Genomic DNA, 20,307 nt, shown 5'->3' with positions numbered 1-20,307 from the left:
AGGAAAAGCTATTTTCCAGTCTGTTGTACCACATTAGAAAAAAAGCCAATGCATTCTGAAAACAAAACAAACAACCTCAAATGTAGAAAGCACTGGGAGGATCAAATTAAAAGATCAGATATAAAGAGAACTTTGGGACTTTTTAAACACAAGATTCACTGCAAATCTGGAGCTGAATAGTAGACACAATGAGTAGATGGTGATTAAATGAATTAGAGAAACTGAGAGTTGGAGAAAGAGTGTTTTGATACAATACCAGAAAATATAAAGGGGGCTGAGGATAGAGTTAAAGGATAGAGTGCTTGTTGAGTGTGCACACAGCCCTAGATTCTACCACAAGCATTTCAAAAATGAAGCAGGGATAAGAAACAAAAGTTTCCTGGCAGTAATGGCACACACCCTTAATCCCAGCATTTGGGAGGCAGTAGCAGGTGGATCTTTATGAGTTTAAGGCCAGCATGGTCAACAGAGGAAGTTCTGGGACAGCCAGGGCTACACAGAGAAACTGTCTCAAAACATCAAGGAGGAGGAATGAAAGGAAGGAAAGAAGGGAGGAAGGGAAAAAAAGAAGGAGGAAGAAGAGAGGAGGAGTAGAAGAGGGAAGGGAAATAGAAAAAGATTTGGAGCCATCTTCCTTGAGCAAGAAATTTTCATTTATTCATTTATTCAAATGATTACATAGAACTTAACACTGGGCCCTGACCAAGGCCGGAGAAATAATGTGAAGCTCTGAGGAAGGTCACTATTGTAGTTGGACACAAAGAGAATGAAGGACAGGGCTTGGTCCTTAAAAAAAAAAAAAGGTGAGTGTGGCATTTCCCCCCTCTGGAGTTCCAGCTGATCCTAGAAGTACCTTCGCTGCCTTCTCCTAAATGTGCCTCATCAGGGCTTTCAGGCATCCAATTAATGACTGTTAACCACCTAGCCAGATGTGCCAACATGTCTTCATTGGAGACTTGAAGCCCTGCCATACTCTCCACCTGCTCCACCTATAACATTCTAACGACCTTCAATTATTCCATGTAGATGTAGGCTCTTCACGAAGTACTGGGAACTGTGAAGAAGTGGGAAGATAAGACAAAGATGACAACATATCTAACAACATAGACTCTAACCTATGGTGGTGTTCTCTCCACTTAAAACTGAGTCTAACTAAGCCTTATAAAAGCTTTAACCCTGTTTGTTATACTTTCCTTATACTGTGCAACCTGTCAGAAGTCACGGTGACTCTTGAATAGACCCACCTCTAGCTCCATGGCACCTCCCCTTACCTCTTCCGTCCCTCTCCCACTTACCCTGTTGTGACTCTTATTAAGCCTTCATTAGTTTCTGACAATAACAGGATTTGTAAAAAGCCTGCAGTACATTTACAGAGTTTGGCTCTTGGAGTACCTCTTGCTCTATTTTAACTCCACAGATAATGGAGTTTTGAAGGTCTTGAGTTTTGTTAAACAAGGAATGAAGAATCTGGACCACATTTGAGTTCTTTTCTGAGAGGTCTCCCTGTACTTCAAAGACATTTGCTTGAGAGCCTGGGTAAAGATCCAGAACACTACTTCAGCACTTAAGTGGGGAAAAGAATTTTGAGGACCAGATGGTCCAGGGTACAACTAAAAAGGACAAAGTTCTGATTTTGTGTTGTTCGGGTTCAACAAAAGCCCAAGGATACTGGGCAGAAAAAAGAAAAGACCTGCCTTCTGAAAACAAACATTGTGTTCACATCGAGTATGAGCTTTGAGGGCCCTCATTAACCTGGGGGGGTAGTGGTTCAGATTAGAAAGAACTTTGGGACTACTGGGTGAAAGGAATGGATGATATGTTTAAATATAGTTCATCTTCAAAGTCTGGGATTCTGTTAAACAGAACATTTATTTATTTCTGTAATTAGGTACTTGCTTAGCAATACAGCTGTGGGTTGAAAATAATGCTTTCTGCCTCGTGGGAAGTTATGGGTTCCACCCCTAATTTTTCCCAGTCTCTTTAGAAAGATAGAACATTTGTTTTATTCTTTCCAACTCTCCCACAAGCTCAACTGCTTTGTCAAAATTTCTTTGTCTTGCCCATATAAAAGCAGAGGTAATTATGGGGAACAATAGCTAGAAACTCCCTAGCTTTGACTGTCAATTCTAGAAAACTTCTGCTATCCCTGCATTTATAAAATAAAGGAAATTGAATGCCATAACGGCAAAGGACAAAGAATGCTCATTTATTGTCAATATGGTCATCATTGACCATCATCTTGACTCTTGCTGGTAACTTCCAAAATAAAGGCCCTTAAGTCATGTGTCATACCATGTTATTCTTCAGGTATTGATGTAGCAGGCTATATTTCTTTGCTTTAACTTAACAAATTTTTCTTTCACTTGGAATGTCTGACTTCTTTTAAAATCTTCAAATAGAAAATTGACCTGGGAACAGTGGACCACATCTGTAATTTCAGCACTTTGGAGGTAAAGCCAGAAGGATCCGGAGTTAAAGCTCAACCTTAGCTAAATTACAAGTTCAAATCCAGTTAGGACTATACAAGAGCTTGTCTCAAGTAACAAGGAAGGAAACTTTATTCTGGCCATGCATTTGCATTTTATAAAACTTTATTGCTCAATTTATTTATTTATTAAGTTTATTTTATATATTTTTTATATTTTAATTAGAATATAATTACGTTGCTTCCAGCTTTCCTTTCTTCTCTCCAGCCCCTCCAATCCATCATATCCCCTCCCTATAACCCCTCCCATGTTTTTCCATGGAAAGAGAGAAAAAAAGACAGAGACAGAGACAGAGACAGACAGAGACAGACAGAGAGAGAGAGGGGTAGCCTACTGAATTTGTTTTTTATTGTTTGTATCACCTTCAAGGGTGACTACTTTGCCTTTCCCAGGGATGAATCCCCTGATTCATTATCCAATATTGCACAGTTTTTAAAACATATCCCTGAACTGAAATATAGCTTAGGGGTAAAATACTTATCTAGCATGAGCAAAGCCTTACATTCAGTCCCCAGATCTGAAAAAAAGACAGCGTGTTCCTTATTGTACCTACCATCAGGTACTTGAAACTATCTCTGTGTCATTAATGTGTCCTAATCAATGTCTGTAGGATAGCCATGTGTCTGAGTCAGAGACTGTGTTAAATAATTGTTCAGTAAAATAATATAGACTTCAGAGCTGGAGGAATGGCACGAAGTGAATCTCCTATGTTGTCTGTTTGGTTTTTGTTATTGGGGTTTTGTTTGTTTGTTTTTGCTTCATATATCTTAAATGTGGCACTATGAAGCCAGCAACCTAGAAATGCCAATGGCAGCAGACAAAAAAGCTCCGAGAGAAGTCCAATTTCTCTTTAAAGGACCAGGAAAGAGGTATCTTAGCAGGACAGTGACTCATCCACTCCAGCTGAATGCCCTAGGGGAAAATGTATCCCACTCATCCTTTATGAACAAAGCCTAACAAGGAGCCTAGACTATTATACTCTCAGCTGTAACACAGTATCCCTAAAATGCTTGCCTTCCACAGCTGGGTGGGTCAGAGAAAACCGAGTAGTGAGCCAGTAAAAAGGCCTTCCCCCTCCCCCACAGTGTTAGTAGTGAGCATGTAGAAAATGTGAACTTTCACCTTTGCCAGACTGTAACCTCTGGTCACACCTCCCCCTATTTCTGGAAAGGTGCCAAGGTGGTGTCAATGAAGGCCAAACAGGACATTGGGGACTTTCACCATCACTTAGTGTAATGTCAGTTGAAGTCACACAGGAAACTGTGCCAAGGGACCCCTGTCCTTCCCAGATGTAGCCTAGTGGTGATGTTGAAAAGTGTGACTCTCCTCAGAAGGAACAAAGCACCTTTCTTCCCCAAGGTTTCTAATAATGGCAGCTGATGAGAGAACATGGATTTCTATCCCTATTTGGCAGCAATGAGATTGTATTTGACAGGCAAGTTCTCAAAGGAGGCCTGCTAAAAACAGATGGTCTTACAAGATCCTGAGGCTTATTATATCCAAAAATATCCAGGATAAAACAGAAAATCATTTGTCACACCAAGGGCAGAAAGAGTTTACCTTTAGTGGAAAAAGACCATTAGTTGACAATACCAAGATGACACAAAAGTGAGGCTTATCTGGCAAGGAAGTTAAAGCACCTATTATAAAAAAAGTACTTAACAAGCCATTACAATAACTCTTGAAAAAATAAGAAATACAGTAATGTTAATAAACATAAGCTATAAACAGAAAACAAAGGAAATTCCTAGAATTGAAAAATATGATAATGAAAATCAAGTATGTCTTACTGGATAGACACCACAGCAGAATAAAGAAGACAAAGGAAGAAATCAATAAACTTGTAGACAGACCAGTAACAATTAACCACATATTGGAAGCCACGTTGGTATGAGTGACCTGAGCAGTCACCTGAGGCCAGGTTGATGTCCATGATCAATACTACAGCATAGAAGGCTTCTCTGGCAACCCCTATACCACCACCCAAAAGTAACAGTCTCCATAGGAAGCCATCAAAGAGCACTCTTTAAAATTGCAGTAAGGATGCTGAAGTGTAGCTCTCCAAAATTGATGGGGTTCTGGCAGGGGTACAAGTGATGAAGAACTCAGTTTTCTTTAAGGGGCTGGCCACTGAGAATTTAACCATGTTTCAGAGAGCATTTGGGCAATTCAAATTGAACTTGAGGGTGTCACAAGGGCAGGGAGCAGACCTGGGAGGACTAGGAAGTGGCAAAATTATCTGATATGATCAACAGAAAGAAAACGGGTTAGAAAAAAAAGAACAGAGTAAATTCCAGAGGATGAACTCTAAGCAATCTATGCTACAAGACATTATAGCCCAGCTTCTTTATTTTATTTTATTTTATTTTTTAATTAGATATTTTCTTTATTTACATTTCAAATGATACCCCCTTTCCCAGTTTCCCCTCCTGAAAAAAAACCCTGTTCCCTCCTCCCATAGCCCAACTTCTTAAAACTAAGCACACACATGTAGAAGAAAGCAGCCATATTTGGAAATGACATCTAGTTGATGGGCATACCAAGTGACAGATTTGAAAGAATAAGTCAGGGATAAGATACGCCCAAGTCTCATGAGAACAGACAGGAAAGAGAGGTGACTTAAGAGAGCAGTGCAGGGTTGGGTGGGGGGAACCAGTTTTACTGGGACAATTTTACAGAGACAGGTTACAGGTGAAGACAGAATGAGAAAGAGAATGAGAAGGAGCCAGAAGATTAGAACAGATTGCCAGAGTTACTATGAGGCCAAGCAGAACAATTCTGTCAGAAGCAGAGAGAAGCTAGTTTGAATCTGTCCATTTGGAGAGGAGTTTGAGCCAAAACAGCTAAGTTGAACCAGCCAGCCAGAGATCGGAAAGCACTAGAAAGGGTGAGCTTATTCAGAAGTCTCAGAGACAATTATATCTGTGAGTAAAAGTTACATCAAATACACACACTTTCAGACACACACTCACATTTTTTTTTTTTACAAACTTCTATCTCCTTAGAGAAGAGAAAATATGAGGTATTTTGTTGGGAAGTGAGAGAGCCCTGTGTTAATGTGTATTGTTAGCATGGGCACAGCCATGTCAGGGACCAGTGCCTCATCCCCATGAGAATGGCAAAGCTACTGGGTGAGGCTCAGAGGGATGGTAAAACCTTCCTCAGGTTTGAGTGCGAATGATTGACCAGTTCATGTAAAAACTAGTAACTGCAACCTCCCAGACTTTCAGTCTGAGGCTGCTTATATACTGAGACCTCCTATGGAGGGTAGCTAACTTCCTTGCTGTGTTGTGCTGTACATAATAAAGAGGATAAGGTTCTAGGTTGCTACCAACAGTTGGTGCTCTCCATCAGAGTGCATACAACCTACCTGACCCAGGCTTGACTCTCTCTCTCTCTCTCTCTCTCTCTCTTTCTCTCCCTCCCTCCCTTTGTGTGTGTGTGTGTATGTCTATGTGTGTGTGTGTGTGTGTGTGTGTGTGTGTTGTGTATGTTCTTTCTTCATTTCCACACTACCCTAGTCAGGTCAAGGCGCCCACCTGGGGCGTGGGAGTTATGATGAGTGGAGCCTGAATCAGTTATATCTGCAGTATCAGGAATTCACATTAGTCAGATGAAGGACCACTCCCTGGAGAAGCACAGGAATAAAGGCAAAGAAAAGAATAAAAATGAAGAAAAAGAGAGGAGCAGGATTGGAAATGTTAGTGTTAAGACATGGGAAAAGTATTATCTGAAGATAGGTACATACATGTTAGTACTCTGAAATTTTGTGTTAATAAATTCAAGGAGATCTTAAGGAAGTAGGGAAGTAGGATAAAAGCATTGTAGCTTCATCATTTTGAATTAGGTTTAGGACATATGCCTTTGATTTCCTGAAGAATGGGCAGTAAGTTTTGACTGCTTGAGAGGACATTTGAGAAGGATTGATCTATAACCAAAGGACCCGAGAGCATTCCCATTTTCTTTTTGGGTTTGTAAAGCCTTAAACCCCTGGGTTTCCTCCCAGAGGGGCAAGTTCTGTGAAACTGGATCCCTAAGGAACCCAGCTTCTCGACATTGCCCCTTTGGCAATGAAGAGGCTGGGAACCAATTGTTCCTCTTTGCCAGTTTACCAACTAATTAACATACCCACCTTAAGGGTTATGAGGAAATTGCTTAACAAGGGGGGGGGACTTTCTGAGAGTCACCCTGCCAGGAAGAATTATACTTGTATTTTACAACCCATCTCCCTGCAGATCATAGCTGTGGGACCCTTCTGGGGTGGAGAACCCTGGGCTGCAGCGTGCAGCTCACTGCCTTGATGAACTGGTGGGAGCTATTTGTTGTGGCTCAGTCTTTAAAAGCAGCCCTGAGAGAGGCACATTGCAGGGGAGTGCGGGGGCTGGGGTGTCTTACTGGTTTTCACATTTTTTTCCAGTTTGGAGCTCAAATAACCCCAGGCCAGAGGCTACATGTTTTGTTTTTCTCTTCTCAGTCGGATGTCCAGCATTGCTGTGAACTGCCCTGAACTAACTGTGAAGATCCATTATGAACATCTAAGAAATAGGAGGGGGCACGGGTGTGGGGAACAGAGGAATCCATGAATAAATGAATATTGTTGACATGGGCACAGTCAGGTCAAGGACCAATGCCTCATTCCCACTGGAATGGTGAAGCTTTTCTCACCTGTGAGTGAGGCTCAGCGAGATGGCAAAGCCTTCCTTGGGTCTGAACATGAATGTGGACAGTGCGCTGCAAGTTCTAGTGTTTACAAATGCTTGATCCGTGTGTGCAAAAAGCTAGCAACGGCAGCTCCATCTTTGTCAGAACACAGTCTAATTATGGAGTCATACGAAAGGTATTCTCAGTGCTTGTGAGAAACCCTCAAGAATACAAGTCTTGTGACCTCAGTTTCTTTAAAAACACAGACCTAACCGGGCGGTGGTGGTGCACGCCTTTAATCCCAGCACTTGGGAGGCAGAGGCAGGCAGATTTCTGAGTTTGAGGCCAGCCTGGTCTACAGAGTGAGTTCCAGGACAGCCAGGGCTACACAGAGAAACCCTGTCTCAAACAAACAAACAAAAAACACAGACCTGTTCTTGGACTGTGTTTTTGTGCACTTCCTGAGGTCTGAGGTGTAGCAGATAAGAGTGAGTTTACTTCAGCTGCTGTTATTCATATGCTTCTATGGAAAAACGTGGTTTTGCCACTTATGCCTTGTTCTTGTGATTGAACACCTTACTCATGTGATTCCTCTTAGCTTTCAAGGTATAAATTGCCTGATGCCCTTAATAAAGTTAGCTATTTCATGAAGTTTTCGCCCACCTTATTTTTAGATCCCCCTCTGCTCTCCCAGGTTCATGCCACCAACTAGACCAGTAAACACCTCCTCCCAGGTGTTTACAGTGGGACACTGCTCACCCACAAAGATATCCTGAGAAATTAACTAACTCCTCCCTTCTGTTACATATAATCAATACACTGAGTTCTGAATTGCTGTGGTAGCTGGTACATGTCCATCAGAATGCACATAGCCCGCCCAACCCCAGCTTTTCTATATGCATATCTGTTTGTCTATCTTTTCTTCACTCCCTCACTGCCCCTAGTCAGGTCAAGTCCCACCCATGCAGATCACAATGGTATTTGTCTTTTCTATATCTGGCTTATTTCAACATAGCATAAACATTTTCAGTTCCATTCTCTTTTCTTTAAGACTGAAAAAAATTCTAATGTGTAAATACATCACATATTAGTCTGATATGTTCAGACTAATATAGATAGATAGATAGATAGATAGATAGATAGATAGATGAAAGATTTTGTGGTTGATGATTATTTCCTTTGCTATGCAGAACCTTTAAAGGCAATTTCAAAAGATCATATACTGATTTATATAACTTTCATTTTAGTACTTGGGTTTTTTGAGACAGGGTCTCATGGATACCAGGCAGAACTTGGACTCAGTATGTAACCTAGGCTGGCCTTGAACTCCTGATCCTCCTGTCTCTGAATCTCAAGTGCTAGGAAGACAAGTATGTGTTACCATGCTCAGCTTATGTAACTTTCTTAAAATAAAAATTTTATGAAGACCCAAAACAAGTTAGTGGGTGTTGTTAGGAGTCAGGGATGGTGGCAAGAACATCTGGCATGACTATAAATAGATGGTAAAAAGGAGAATCTTTGTGATTGAAATAGTTGTGCATCTTAACTATGATAGGAATCTTTACATAATAAAAGGATGCAGGACTATTAGCATGTATCACACCACTGTCAGTTTCCTCATTTTAATATTGTTACATAAAGGAAAATTGCATACATGATTCATGGGATCCTCTCTGAGCTGCCTTGACTGTTCTCTGTATATCAATTGTTGTTTCAATTTTTTAAGTTTTTGAAAATTAGATTAATTTTAGTCTATGTCAAATAAAGTGTAAACTTCCTTGGATAATACAAAAGATATTGTGTGAGCCAAGTTATCAGTTTTCACTGTACTGTAGATATTCAGAAGAGTTCAGTTATAGTGTCTGAAAGACAACTTATTGAATTAATAGTTTTTTCTTCATGATGCAACTGAGGTATTTTTAAATCAGGATAGAACAGTGTGTGTGTGTGTGTGTGTGTGTGTGTGTGTGTACCTCAAGTTAAGATCTCAAAGTGGTATACCCTGCTTTCCTGCCCTGCCACTTTTAGTGGCAGGAATTGAATCTAGAACCTCATACATGCTAGCCAAGGTCTCTTTCCAGTGAGCCTCTGCCCTCTTAAAAACCAGTGTAAGAGCCGGGCAGTGGTGGCGCACGCCTTTAATCCCAGCACTTGGGAGGCAGAGACAGACGGATTTCTGAGTTCCAGGCCAACCCAGCCAGGGCTATACAGAGAAACTCTGTCTAGAAAAAAACAAAACAAGAAAAAACAAAAAACAAAACAAACAAACAAACAAAAACAATGTAAGATTTAGAAACAGCCAGGTGGTGGTGGCGCACTCCTTTAATCCCAGCACTTGGGAGGCAGAGGCAGGCAGATTTCTGAGTTCAAGGCCAGCCTGGTCTTGGTTTTCTAAGGATAAATTTTAAGTTTTGATAAAGTCTAATGTACCAATGTTTCACTTATAAAGCTATACTTTATATGAACATTCTGTGAGATTTTTGCTTACAGAAATTATTTTCTCCTATAGTGTCTTCCAGAAGTTTTATACTTTTGCATTTAAGTCTATGGTCCATGTTGCATTGATTCTATACAATATAGCTCTTAACATTTCCAAAGCTCTCTTCTCCATAGGATTACATGTGATCGCTATTTTATTTGAAAGCACTTTGATGACTGAGCTGGTACCAGAACTTACCTAGCACGATGAATCCTTGTGTTCAGTCCCCAATATTGCCAAGGAAACACTTTGGGCGAAAGCACAACAAGAATTTTAATCTCCACTCCATAAGTGGGAAATTTGATTAGAGAAGCATTGTGTGATTTCTCAAGGTCCCACATATCTTAAAAGGTGAAACTGACATGTAAGTCCAGGTCCCCTGCTGTCCTGGGCCAGGATTTTTGAAGCCAGGCAGCTAGAGCTCAGAACAGCAGCCTAGCAAAGTGAAGGTGATCCGTGAGTGCGGCTTATTTGGTGCTAAAGTGCGAGGCACCAGCAGGCACAGGCAGTGGAGTGGCCCTTCCCTCTGGCTCACTTGGGGTTGTTCACTTGGAAGGAGAAAGAACCTGGCCCTGTGCCCTTGCTCAGGTGACAGTCGCTGAATGCTTTTTGATGGTGAAGATGAAGTCTTGGAACGAGTTCAGAGAAGGACTCTGAAAATAATTACAGAGTTACAAAAGTAAATTGAAGCTGAAAAGAAAAGTTTAAAGGAACTAAGATTATTTAACATAGAAGAGAGAGGCTCAAGATGAAACCTGATAACAGCTTTTAAACAAACAAAAAACTTGGGCTCTCCTTCTGAGGGCTGGGCAAGGGGAAATGGGCTGGAAGAATGTGAGTAAAAGGCCACAGATACGCAGCCTCTAAAACAAGATAAACTCGTTGCGAGTTTGGAGGTCAGAGACTTGCCAAACGTGAGCTTTGGTGATAGACTTCAGCATGTGGGCTCCATGACTATCCTGCATAGCATCTCTGGAGATCCTCAAATGGCCCCTGAATGTACTCTATATTCTAGAGCAATTCCAGAAGGCATTTTTTTTTTTTTTTGGCTATGATCTTTTCCTGCTCCTTAATCTTCCTATTAAGATGTTTAGCATTTAGATTTCTGTTCCAAATCCTAAAGCTTGCCCTTTACCCTCCTCGCCCTTAAATTCAAGCATCTAAATTCCTGAAGCTACACATCTGGCCTAGTATCCCTGCCTTCTGTTACAGAACTGACTAGTCCAATTCAGGCACCCACATTTGAATCCTGTTTCATATTTCACCTCTGTTTGCGTACCACTCTGAATAGCAGTGCCACCTTGGAAAGGCAGGAAAAGAACTGAGTGGCACTAGACAGAACAGTAACCTCCAGTGTCTCTGTGCTCCTTTTCTCTGCAGCATGGGTCGGAGCCCTTGCCATGGGCATGATCTTCTTCTGTTCTCCCATTGTGAGTATATTCACTGACCGTTTGGGCTGCCGAATCACAGCCACCACCGGAGCGGCTGTTGCTTTCATTGGCCTCCACACCAGCTCCTTTACCAGGTAAGGCCTCAGTTGTTGGCTTACTTTTCTGAGGCTGAGAATTGGCTTCTTTCTTCAGAATCCAAAGCAACTCACTTTATGTGGAATCTGCAGGACACATATGCAATGAATAATCCACCCCCCCCCCAAAAAAAGACCCAAAGTTGCAAAATATTGTGAGGAGTCTAAGCCTGGTAGCTCATAGATCTCAGCTTCAGTCCTGCTTTGACCACTGAATTGCTTTGGAGTAGTTGATGGGCATCTTTGGCCTGTCTGGGCCTCTCTTTCTTTAAGAGACCACGTGGTTCCTGCAGATCTCTCCAAGCTCCCCTCTAATGTGGCACATACACATCTCACATAACCTTGCCTTTCCTCCCTGAAGTAAGCTATTTATGTGAGCTAATGTGAACATTTCCAAATGAGTCTTCAGCTGAAAACCAGCTAATTAGAGCATATGGCCAGTTAACATGTTTGACCCTTTTCTGGGTGGCTCTGGCTCTGGAAAGACAGGTGAGCCAGAGAGAGGGATCCTCATGTCTTGTGCATGGGAAGGATATTTAGCAACATTCTCCACTGCAGTGCAGACCTAAACCCCAGAAACCCAGCTAAAACTTAAATCCTAGACTCATTGGTCCCACTCAGAGAACTGGTGGTGCTAGGTCAGAAGGCTACACATGTATTTCTGCCTCCTTTCCTGTCAACCCTGAACAAGCATGTATACAGAGGATGGGAGAAGAAAGACCCAAACCTACAGTGAGAGAAATGTGAAATTTCTAAGTCTGTGGACTTCCTTCTAGACACATAGCAAGTTGTGGTACCTCCTTCTTCCAGTCTTCCTGGACTGATCTAGGAGATTGATGGCCTGGAAATATGAACACGGCCACAGTGACATGTCTGGAATGGAGACTGAGCTAACTTGAAAGAGACTTGCTTTCTGGGTATGACTCCCCAGAGAAGGCCATGGCTCTCTGGGCTTAAGTTTCCATACACAGTGGAGAATGAGACTCATGTTGTCTCTCAGATGGCCACATGGGGGTGAGGCAACTGTCTTAATGATTTAAGCATTTCCGGCTGCCCAGACTACCCTCCAGCAGAGCTTAGATTTGGCTTGCTGTGGTGTCTTGGTTTCAGCCCATCCAACTGAGACAAGGGAGAAGGGAGACCATATCCTGCCTGGAAGCTTCTCAGCTTTCCCAAGACAGCAACAGCTCCAAACTTTCAGAGGATACTTCTGGTGGTCAGCCTCATTTGCCCCCCAGGAAGCTGGTACCAGACTCTTGTGGGAATGAGCTAGGCCTCTGAAGTACCTCTGGTCTCTGTGCTAAATAACAGAGCCTTGTTTCTTCGGGCAGAGCACAGCAAAGTGTAAACAAATTAGCAACATAAGGATCTCATTTCCTTTGCAGCCCACGTGGTCTGTGGCACAGGAGGGAAATGCACTTCGATGTGGTGTTTTCTCCTGGCATTCTTATCTCAGGCCTCTGGAGGAGGCATTTTTCTCTAGGCCATGGCCCCCTATTCTGTTTGCACTTTCTATAAGAACATTCTCAGAGCCAAGAAATTCTGGATGGTTTCATGTCCAGAGGGAAGAACATGATTCTGCTAGTGGCTAGAACTTCAAGTCTCCTATTGTCTCGCATCGGGGCTCTGAGTCCTTTTGGATGATTGGAACAGGGCAGATCACAGGCAGCACCGATGAGCCTTGAGCAAGAACTCTCAAGGCCTCCCATCCTGGAGCCCAATTAGAAACATTCACCTTACAGTGCCCTGAACTGAAGCCCATGTTTCCCCCAAGACTATTTTCTTTAAGACTAGCTCCTGTCCTTTGAACAAGACTCCAGCCTGTGGCCAATCCCATAGAATACCCAGAATTGAATAGAGAAAGACCCCAAGGAGTCTGACAGAAGCAAAACAATCACCTTAGCTATACGTTCAAAGTAAAGACAACCTGTTTGAAACTAAACCCTACTCTTGTCCAGTGAATATGGATAAGACGAAAGGCAACAAACACTGATGATAGATAGTTCTTGGAATCAAAGGGCTACTGGTAGGGCAGCCCAAGTCCAGGTTTCTAGTATAAAAGCTGGGTCTGTGTCTAAAGAACAAGAAGAGCATTGGCTAATTTAATGGCCAGATAAGAACTATTGCAAAATATATGGAAGCATCAAAAAGAAAACAAGTATTCACTAAGTTGTGCCAGCATTGTGTGAGGGCAGAAGGCTCAGCAAACTGAACTGCCCATGGCCTTTCCCCTTCTAACGCTTTGCCTTCTGTTACAGAGGCTTGTGGCAGAGTAGGCCCTAAGAGTTTTAAGCAATAACCTGTCTTTCTTGGCTAAGCCCATAACTTGAGGCTTGACTTCCTGTCAATCAAGCAGGCTACTTACTCTAAGGGAAGTAATCCTAATTGCATGCAGCGACAGAGACAGGATTCTGGAAACTAAAGGGACTCCTTAACTCACAGTCCCTGGATAGATCACCTGGGGCTTGAGCGAAAAGGCTTGGGCTCTCTCAACCTTGGGCAAGGACGAAGACAAAGGAAGTTCTCCTGAGATCATTAGCCAGTCTCTGAAATATTAAGGGCCCTGAAAATAATGACACACCAAAGAACAGCTCAGCCTTCCAAGACCAGAGTCTTGGCTCCTTGCAGACCTTTGTTGTTACTTCAGATGAAACTTTGGTCCATTCGTCTACTCATAGTGTCTAGGTAAGAAGCAAGGTAAAACTAATCTCCCCATGGCACAGACCGACTCCTTGTAGCCTCTTGCCTAACCACTGCAAAGCTTAATTCTGGTTTTCCTTCTTTTGTTCGTTCACTTTTTCCCCGTAGTCGTCTCTCATGGGATGCTATAATCACACTGATCTGGATTGAAACCCTAGCTTTTTTTTTTTTTTTTAAATGAGACAGAGACTTGCTGTGTAGCCCAGGCTGCCCTCTTGTCTTGGCTTCCTACATGCAGGGATTACAGGTGTGTGCCACCACAAGTGTCCTAAGGCCAAACTTTTTTTTTTAAGTGTCAGGACAAGCAACTTAACTCTTGATCAAAAGGGCACATGAGGAAGAACTGGCACACATTAACAGAGCATGCCCTTGTTTTTAGTCTAACTTGGGTGGTAATTATGCTTTTTTCCCACTTGCTGGAATCTGACTAATCTTAAAGAACTAAAGGCTGATGGACATAGTGACACGTGCTTTTTAATCCGAGCAGTTGGGAGGTAGGAGGATCTCTGAGTTTGAGGCCAGCCTGGTCTACAGAGTGAGTACCAGGACTGCCAGGCCTACACAGAAAAACTCTGTCTCAAAAAACAAAAAACCAAAAACACCCCACCATGCCAGGCAGTAGGGGTATGTATCTTTAATCCCAGCACTTGGGAGGCAGAGGCAAGAAAACCTTTAAGTTCAAGGCCAGCCTGGTCTACAGAGCAAGTTCCAAGACAGCCAGAGCTGTACAGCGAAACCTTGTCTAGGACAACAACAACAACAAAACAAAAACAAAAAACATAAAACAAAAAAACAAACAAGCAACAACAACAAGCCAAGCATTTTTGATCTGGAGCTACTTTAGGCAAATTGCCTCTGCATCCCCATCTGCCAAGTGGGGTTCAGAGGTTCCCTATCTGCTCTGCAGGTTGGTGGCAAGTGTGGCTTTGAGTAAAGGTGGAGGAATGGGGGTTTCCAAGAACAAAGTGGGTAGGTAAATTGCTTTCAGGCTGCTGAAGATAGCTCTTGGTGTTTTTCCCACAGCTCCCTAAGCCTGCGCTACTTCACCTATGGGATTCTGTTTGGTTGTGGCTGCTCATTCGCCTTTCAACCATCACTCGTCATCCTGGGACACTACTTTCAACGTCGCCTAGGTCTAGCCAATGGCGTGGTGTCTGCTGGAAGTAGTATCTTCTCCATGTCTTTTCCCTTCCTCATCAAAATGCTGGGGGATAAAATCAAGCTGGCCCAAACCTTCCAGGTGCTGAGTACCTTCATGTTTGTCCTTACGCTGCTCTCACTCACCTACCGGCCCCTCCTGCCCAGCTCTCAGGACACCCCAAGCAAGAGAGGTGCCCACACCCTGCGACAGCGCTTTCTGGTTCAGTTCAGAAAGTACTTCAACATGCGTGTATTCCGCCAGCGCACTTACCGTATCTGGGCCTTTGGGATCGCTGCTGCTGCCCTTGGTTACTTCGTCCCCTACGTACACCTGGTGAGGAAGAAGCTGACCTCAACATACCCGGAGTCCAAAGGGTGGGGGTGGAGTACATTGAAAGGGTAGAGCTTTGGGAAAAGAAACAAGCGGAGCCAAGCATGGTAGCTCAGGCCTTTAGCTTAAGCACTGGGTGACTGAGGTTGGAGGGTGGCTGTGAGTTTGATGCCAGCCAGCAAGATTCTAAACAAATTAACAAAGGGGGAACAAAGACTAAAGAAACAAAACAGTGATGGGCGATTGGCAGAGAAGTAAAGAGTATGGGTTCAAAGAGAACTTTAGTGGGAAATAAAGGTAGTTCATTAGGACAAGGCCCGTTATCCATGGCTTTTACCATGATAAGAGTTTAGATAGAAACCAGGCTTGGTAGTGCAAACCGAAATCCCAGCTACTTAGGAGGCTGACCATAGGGATTGCAAATTCAAGGCCTGTCTGAACTACAGTATTAATTCAATCCAGTCTGGGAAACTTATCAAAAGTGTGTCTCAAACTAAAAGGGGGTAGGGGCATACAGAAATAAATCAGTGGTAGAATGTTTGCCTAGCATCCACAATACCTTAGGTTTACCCCCTAGTACGGAAAACAAAAGGTTTAATTGGGTAGATGGGTTTCAGAGAATTAGCATTACTGGAAGAGTGGTTCAGATGACCCAAGACATGGTTTGTAAAGATGTTCTGAGGCATGGTGGTCTCTGTGGTCAAATGATTCTGCTGAGGAAACAGCACAGATAGGAACTCTCTAGATTCACGTGTAGTAATCGCTTTACTCTAGGGACAAATTTTGCAATTTTAGAGCCCTTTGGCCACAGAACTGCTGGTTGTAGGGCTACCATTATTCTATAGAGATGGTGAGGTTTTGTATATATGTGCATGCTAAGGATAGAACATAGGGCCTTGTCCCTTCTAAGCATGTGGTTTATCATTGAGCTACATCCCAGCCTATAGACCTCTGTCTCCTTAAAGGACACTTTGAAAGAGTTGCCTGGAAGTTGGTAGACCCTTATCTCCTAATGACCTGATATTTCAGCCTGTCCATCTTGAATCGTTGCATGAAGATGTCATAGAAGAACATCTAGATTTTCTTAGTAGCTTGTCCTTTGGGAGCTTTGAGGACTTGGAAGTGCCTAGCCTTGTCAACTGTTTCTCTAAAGCCCACAGTCCAGAGAGTCTAGGATAAGTAGCCTTCGTGATTGCTAGAAGCAGCCAAGGGGCTTTTCCTGGAGCTGGGGGAGGTGTTACTCCAATCTGAGGCTCTTGTCCTCATCCAGGGAAGTGAGTAGCAGAAAATTCAGGATGTTCCAACATTTAACCAGTCAGCTCCTCTTTTTCCTCCTGTTCTGGGGGTCCTGGTGTTATGCTTTTCAGATGAAATATGTGGAAGATAAGTTCAAGGAGATCAAGGAGACCTGGGTGCTCTTGGTGTGTATTGGGGCTACGTCAGGCCTCGGACGTCTCGTCTCAGGCCACATCAGTGACTCCATCCCTGGACTTAAGAAGATATACTTGCAGGTGAGTGTCCACTGGTCCACAGCGTATGATAGGTCATCCCTGCACTCTGGGATAGGATGGATGGTGAGCCAGTGCAGTTCTCTGGGTTCCAGCTTTGCACATGGTAGATAATCAAATTCTCTGAGCCTCAGCTTCCCCTGCTTTTAAAGACAAACATCCTTGTTCTCCTTCCTGTACTAGCATAGAGCAAGGATTCCATGAGAGCTGTGTGTATGGAACCTTGCAGAACATAGGTAGTTTTGTATTAACAATAGCCCAGCAAATGAAAATGGGAAATTCAGGCCACAAGCTGGATATGTCCCTCAAGTAAGGATTTGTTTAATTGCTATAATGTATTTAATTCCTATCTTGAAATCTGAAGCACTCTATAGCCCAGTGCCTTTCTCTTCTAGGCCAGATCCATCACCTCCCACATTTCCAGAGCTACTTAGCATCAGGCACTGGCTCAGAAGTGCCATCCCAGGCAGAGACAGGCAGATCAAGGCCACTCTGGTCTACATAGCAAGTTCCAGGACAGCCAGGGCTACATAGAAAGATGCTTTATAAAACAAAGAAACCTGAAATGCCTTCTACCTATGGACACTAAATTCATGCCAGAAAAGGCCAAATCTCATTCCTTCTAGTTCTCACTGTCCTTATTTGTGCAGTGAAAATAAGTCTTCCCATTAATATCTCATCATAAAAGTGAGCATCGGAGCATGTCAAAAGGTGGCCCAGTTTAGTTCTTTTGACAGTGATACTGGTTTTCTCACACTGTGGGCAGTGACCACCCTAGTGATACTCTAGTGATCCTTTTGTGTGTGACGTGGGTTTGGTCTGGTTTGAATACAGACAATTTGGGCCTACCTAACAGTAGCAGTGCCTTCCTGGCCGGGCTCATGGTTCTGTTCCTGCAACTTGGCTTGCCAAGAGATGCCAGACTGCAAAGCCTTGTGGAAGAGCAAAGGCAGTCACTGAACACAAGCAATCACAAATCACCCACCAGAAAGAAGCTGAGTTTGGACTCACTTCTAAGAATCCCTGACTATTGGTAGTAGGGATTCCATGGTCTTTGGCAGGGCCAAGTTTGTTCCTTAATACCATCATGTGTCATGGATAAGGATATGATTTATTTTTCAACTAGTTGCAAGAGCTGGTGGAGAGCTTCCCCAGAGTTATGGGTTCTCTTGGAGTCCACCCAGGCCAACCTATCATCACATTGAAGGAGAAACTGAGAGAGAGGCTTCTTCCACAGAAGTGGCCAGAGCTGAGCTCACATGTAGCATGTTTCTCATATCTACTGTCCTAGTCTGCTTTCAACTGATGAGATAAACACCATGACCAAAAGCAACTTGGGGAGGAAAACGTTTACTTCATCTTACTACAAATAGACCATCATGGATGGAAGCCAGGGCAGGAACTTGGAGGCAGAAGCTGAAACAGATGCTGTGGAAGAATGCTGCTTACTAACTTGCTCAGCCTGCTTTCTTATATAACCCAAGACTTTCTACCGAGGGAACACATCACACACAGTGAGCTGGGCCTTTCTATATCAATCATCAATCAATAAAATGTCCCATAAGCTTGCCTAAAAGCCAATCTGATGGGGGCATTTTCTCAACTGAGGTTCCCTCTTAGATAACCCTAGCTTTTGCCAAGTTAACAGAAAACTAGACCAGTACACCTCTCTTTCTCTAAGTGATGGATGGCAGGCCCAAGTCTAAGAGATAAGTGAACTGCCTGAGGTTAATCCATGAGTTTGTGGGATAAACAAATTATGAAATGTTTAGCCCCTGTGCAAATATCAGCAAGTGCTTTATCTGAGTACATCATGTGCCCCCCACCCTCTTTCCTATGTCCCCCACCATGGGCCTTCCCTACCAGGATTAGCAGCTTCACAATGTCAGCGAGTTCAGAAAATGAGAATAAACTGGCACTGAGCCAGAACTCTCTTTTGCAGCATCCTAGTGTGGTAGCTCACATGCGTCTCACCACAGGCCCCAGCAGAGAGGCAATGTCTGTCTGCTTTTGCTTTCTATTATGCAGCTAGAGTTCCAAGGTGCAAGGAGGTAGAGCTAGTTAGAGGCTGAGCTAGGTAGAAGCCAGGACTTCTGCCCACTTCCCTCATTTTTCTTCCTCTTACACAACCTAGTTTCACCACTTTGAATAATATAAAATGACATTAGAACAGAGCTGAGACATCTTCATTCCCCTTATAGCCTCACTCCCTTATTTTGTGAATTTTGAGGGTCTGGGGCAGGGGTGGGTGTGGTTTAGTCAGTAAATTGCTTCCCTTGTAAGTATAAGGACCTGAGTTTGATCGTGAGAACCCATGTGTTTAAAAGCTTGGCAATAACAAAAAAGGGGACAGCAAGATGGTTCCGTGGGTAAAGGTGTTTGCCACACAAGCTTGGCAACCTGAGTTCAATCCTCAGGACCAACATGAAGGCAGGAAGAGAGAACCAACACACATACACAGACACACACACACACACACACACATACAGAGACACACACACACACTTTTTAAATTGAGTATTTATGGACCAAAGCACAAGACAATGCTGAAGATTTTTCAGTTTTTCAAGATTCTCCGTCACAGAAGAGGCACAGGAACCTACGGCCTCTTTTCCTCTCAGAGGCAGATGCAAGAGCGCCAGCGTGGGTGAGAAAAGGGCAGCATGCAGCTTCAGATGCTCAAGAGCCACCCAGGAGAGCCTGCGCTCCCCTACAGTGTGTAAAGCCAGCCGCTGTGCCAGGCATCTAGCTCCTGAGCAGCCTGTTAGAAAGGAAATGGAAATAGCCTAAATGACCTCAGTTGGGGTCATTTTTGAAGCCTGAGTTCCAGTTCAAGGAGGGATTGTACATTTCCAAGCCTTGACAAGGCCTACTGGAAGATGATAAGAGAGATCTAGATACATCAGCTAGCAATTTCAGATGATTAAGATCTGTTCGTGGGGTCCTTTGTGGTATAGAACAGTATTAACTCCTAACTGGCATACTCGGCTTGATTGATAGGTAGGTGTGATTTTTAGCTCATAGTTGCATGTGAACCTCCTAAAGGAGAAGCAGGTGTGGTTCAGTTCTTTTTTTTTTTTTTTAAGATTTATTTATTTATTTATTTATTTAATGCATATGAGTACACACTGTAGCTGTACAGATAGTTGTGAGCCTTCATCTGGTTGTTGGGAATTGACTTTTAGGACCTCTGATCACTCTGGTTGCCCCACTTGCTCCGGTCAGCCCCTCTCGTTCAGGCTCAAAGATTTATTTATTATTATAAATAAGTACACTGTAGTTGTCTTCAGACGCACCAGAAGAGGGCGTCAGATCTCATTACAGGTGGTTGTGAGCCACCATGTGGTTTCTGGGATTTGAACTCAGGACCTTCAGAAGAGCAGTCTGTGCTCTTACCTGCTGAGCCATCTTACCAGCCCATGGCTCAGTTCTTATTACTAGCTTCTATGTAACTACCTCAAAATGGTCTGGAACAAATTCAAAGTCTCCCAACAAAG

General features: G+C 43.3%; 1 protein-coding gene across 1 annotated transcript in view; it reads left to right on the top strand.

Moving 5' to 3' along the window:
- Slc16a2 (solute carrier family 16 member 2) overlaps positions 1-20,307 on the top strand; it is a 123,768-nt gene that overhangs the window by 99,843 nt on the left and 3,618 nt on the right. The window contains exons 2-4 of the mRNA XM_031366269.1: positions 10,987-11,131; positions 14,855-15,305; positions 16,670-16,813. Of these exons, the coding sequence (XP_031222129.1) occupies positions 10,987-11,131; positions 14,855-15,305; positions 16,670-16,813 (740 nt within the window). The remainder of the gene's footprint in view (positions 1-10,986; positions 11,132-14,854; positions 15,306-16,669; positions 16,814-20,307) is intronic.

This window comes from Mastomys coucha, chromosome X, assembly GCF_008632895.1.
Source record: "Mastomys coucha isolate ucsf_1 chromosome X, UCSF_Mcou_1, whole genome shotgun sequence".
Taxonomy (NCBI): domain Eukaryota; kingdom Metazoa; phylum Chordata; class Mammalia; order Rodentia; family Muridae; genus Mastomys; species Mastomys coucha.
This window is presented reverse-complemented; position numbering and strand designations above follow the sequence as displayed.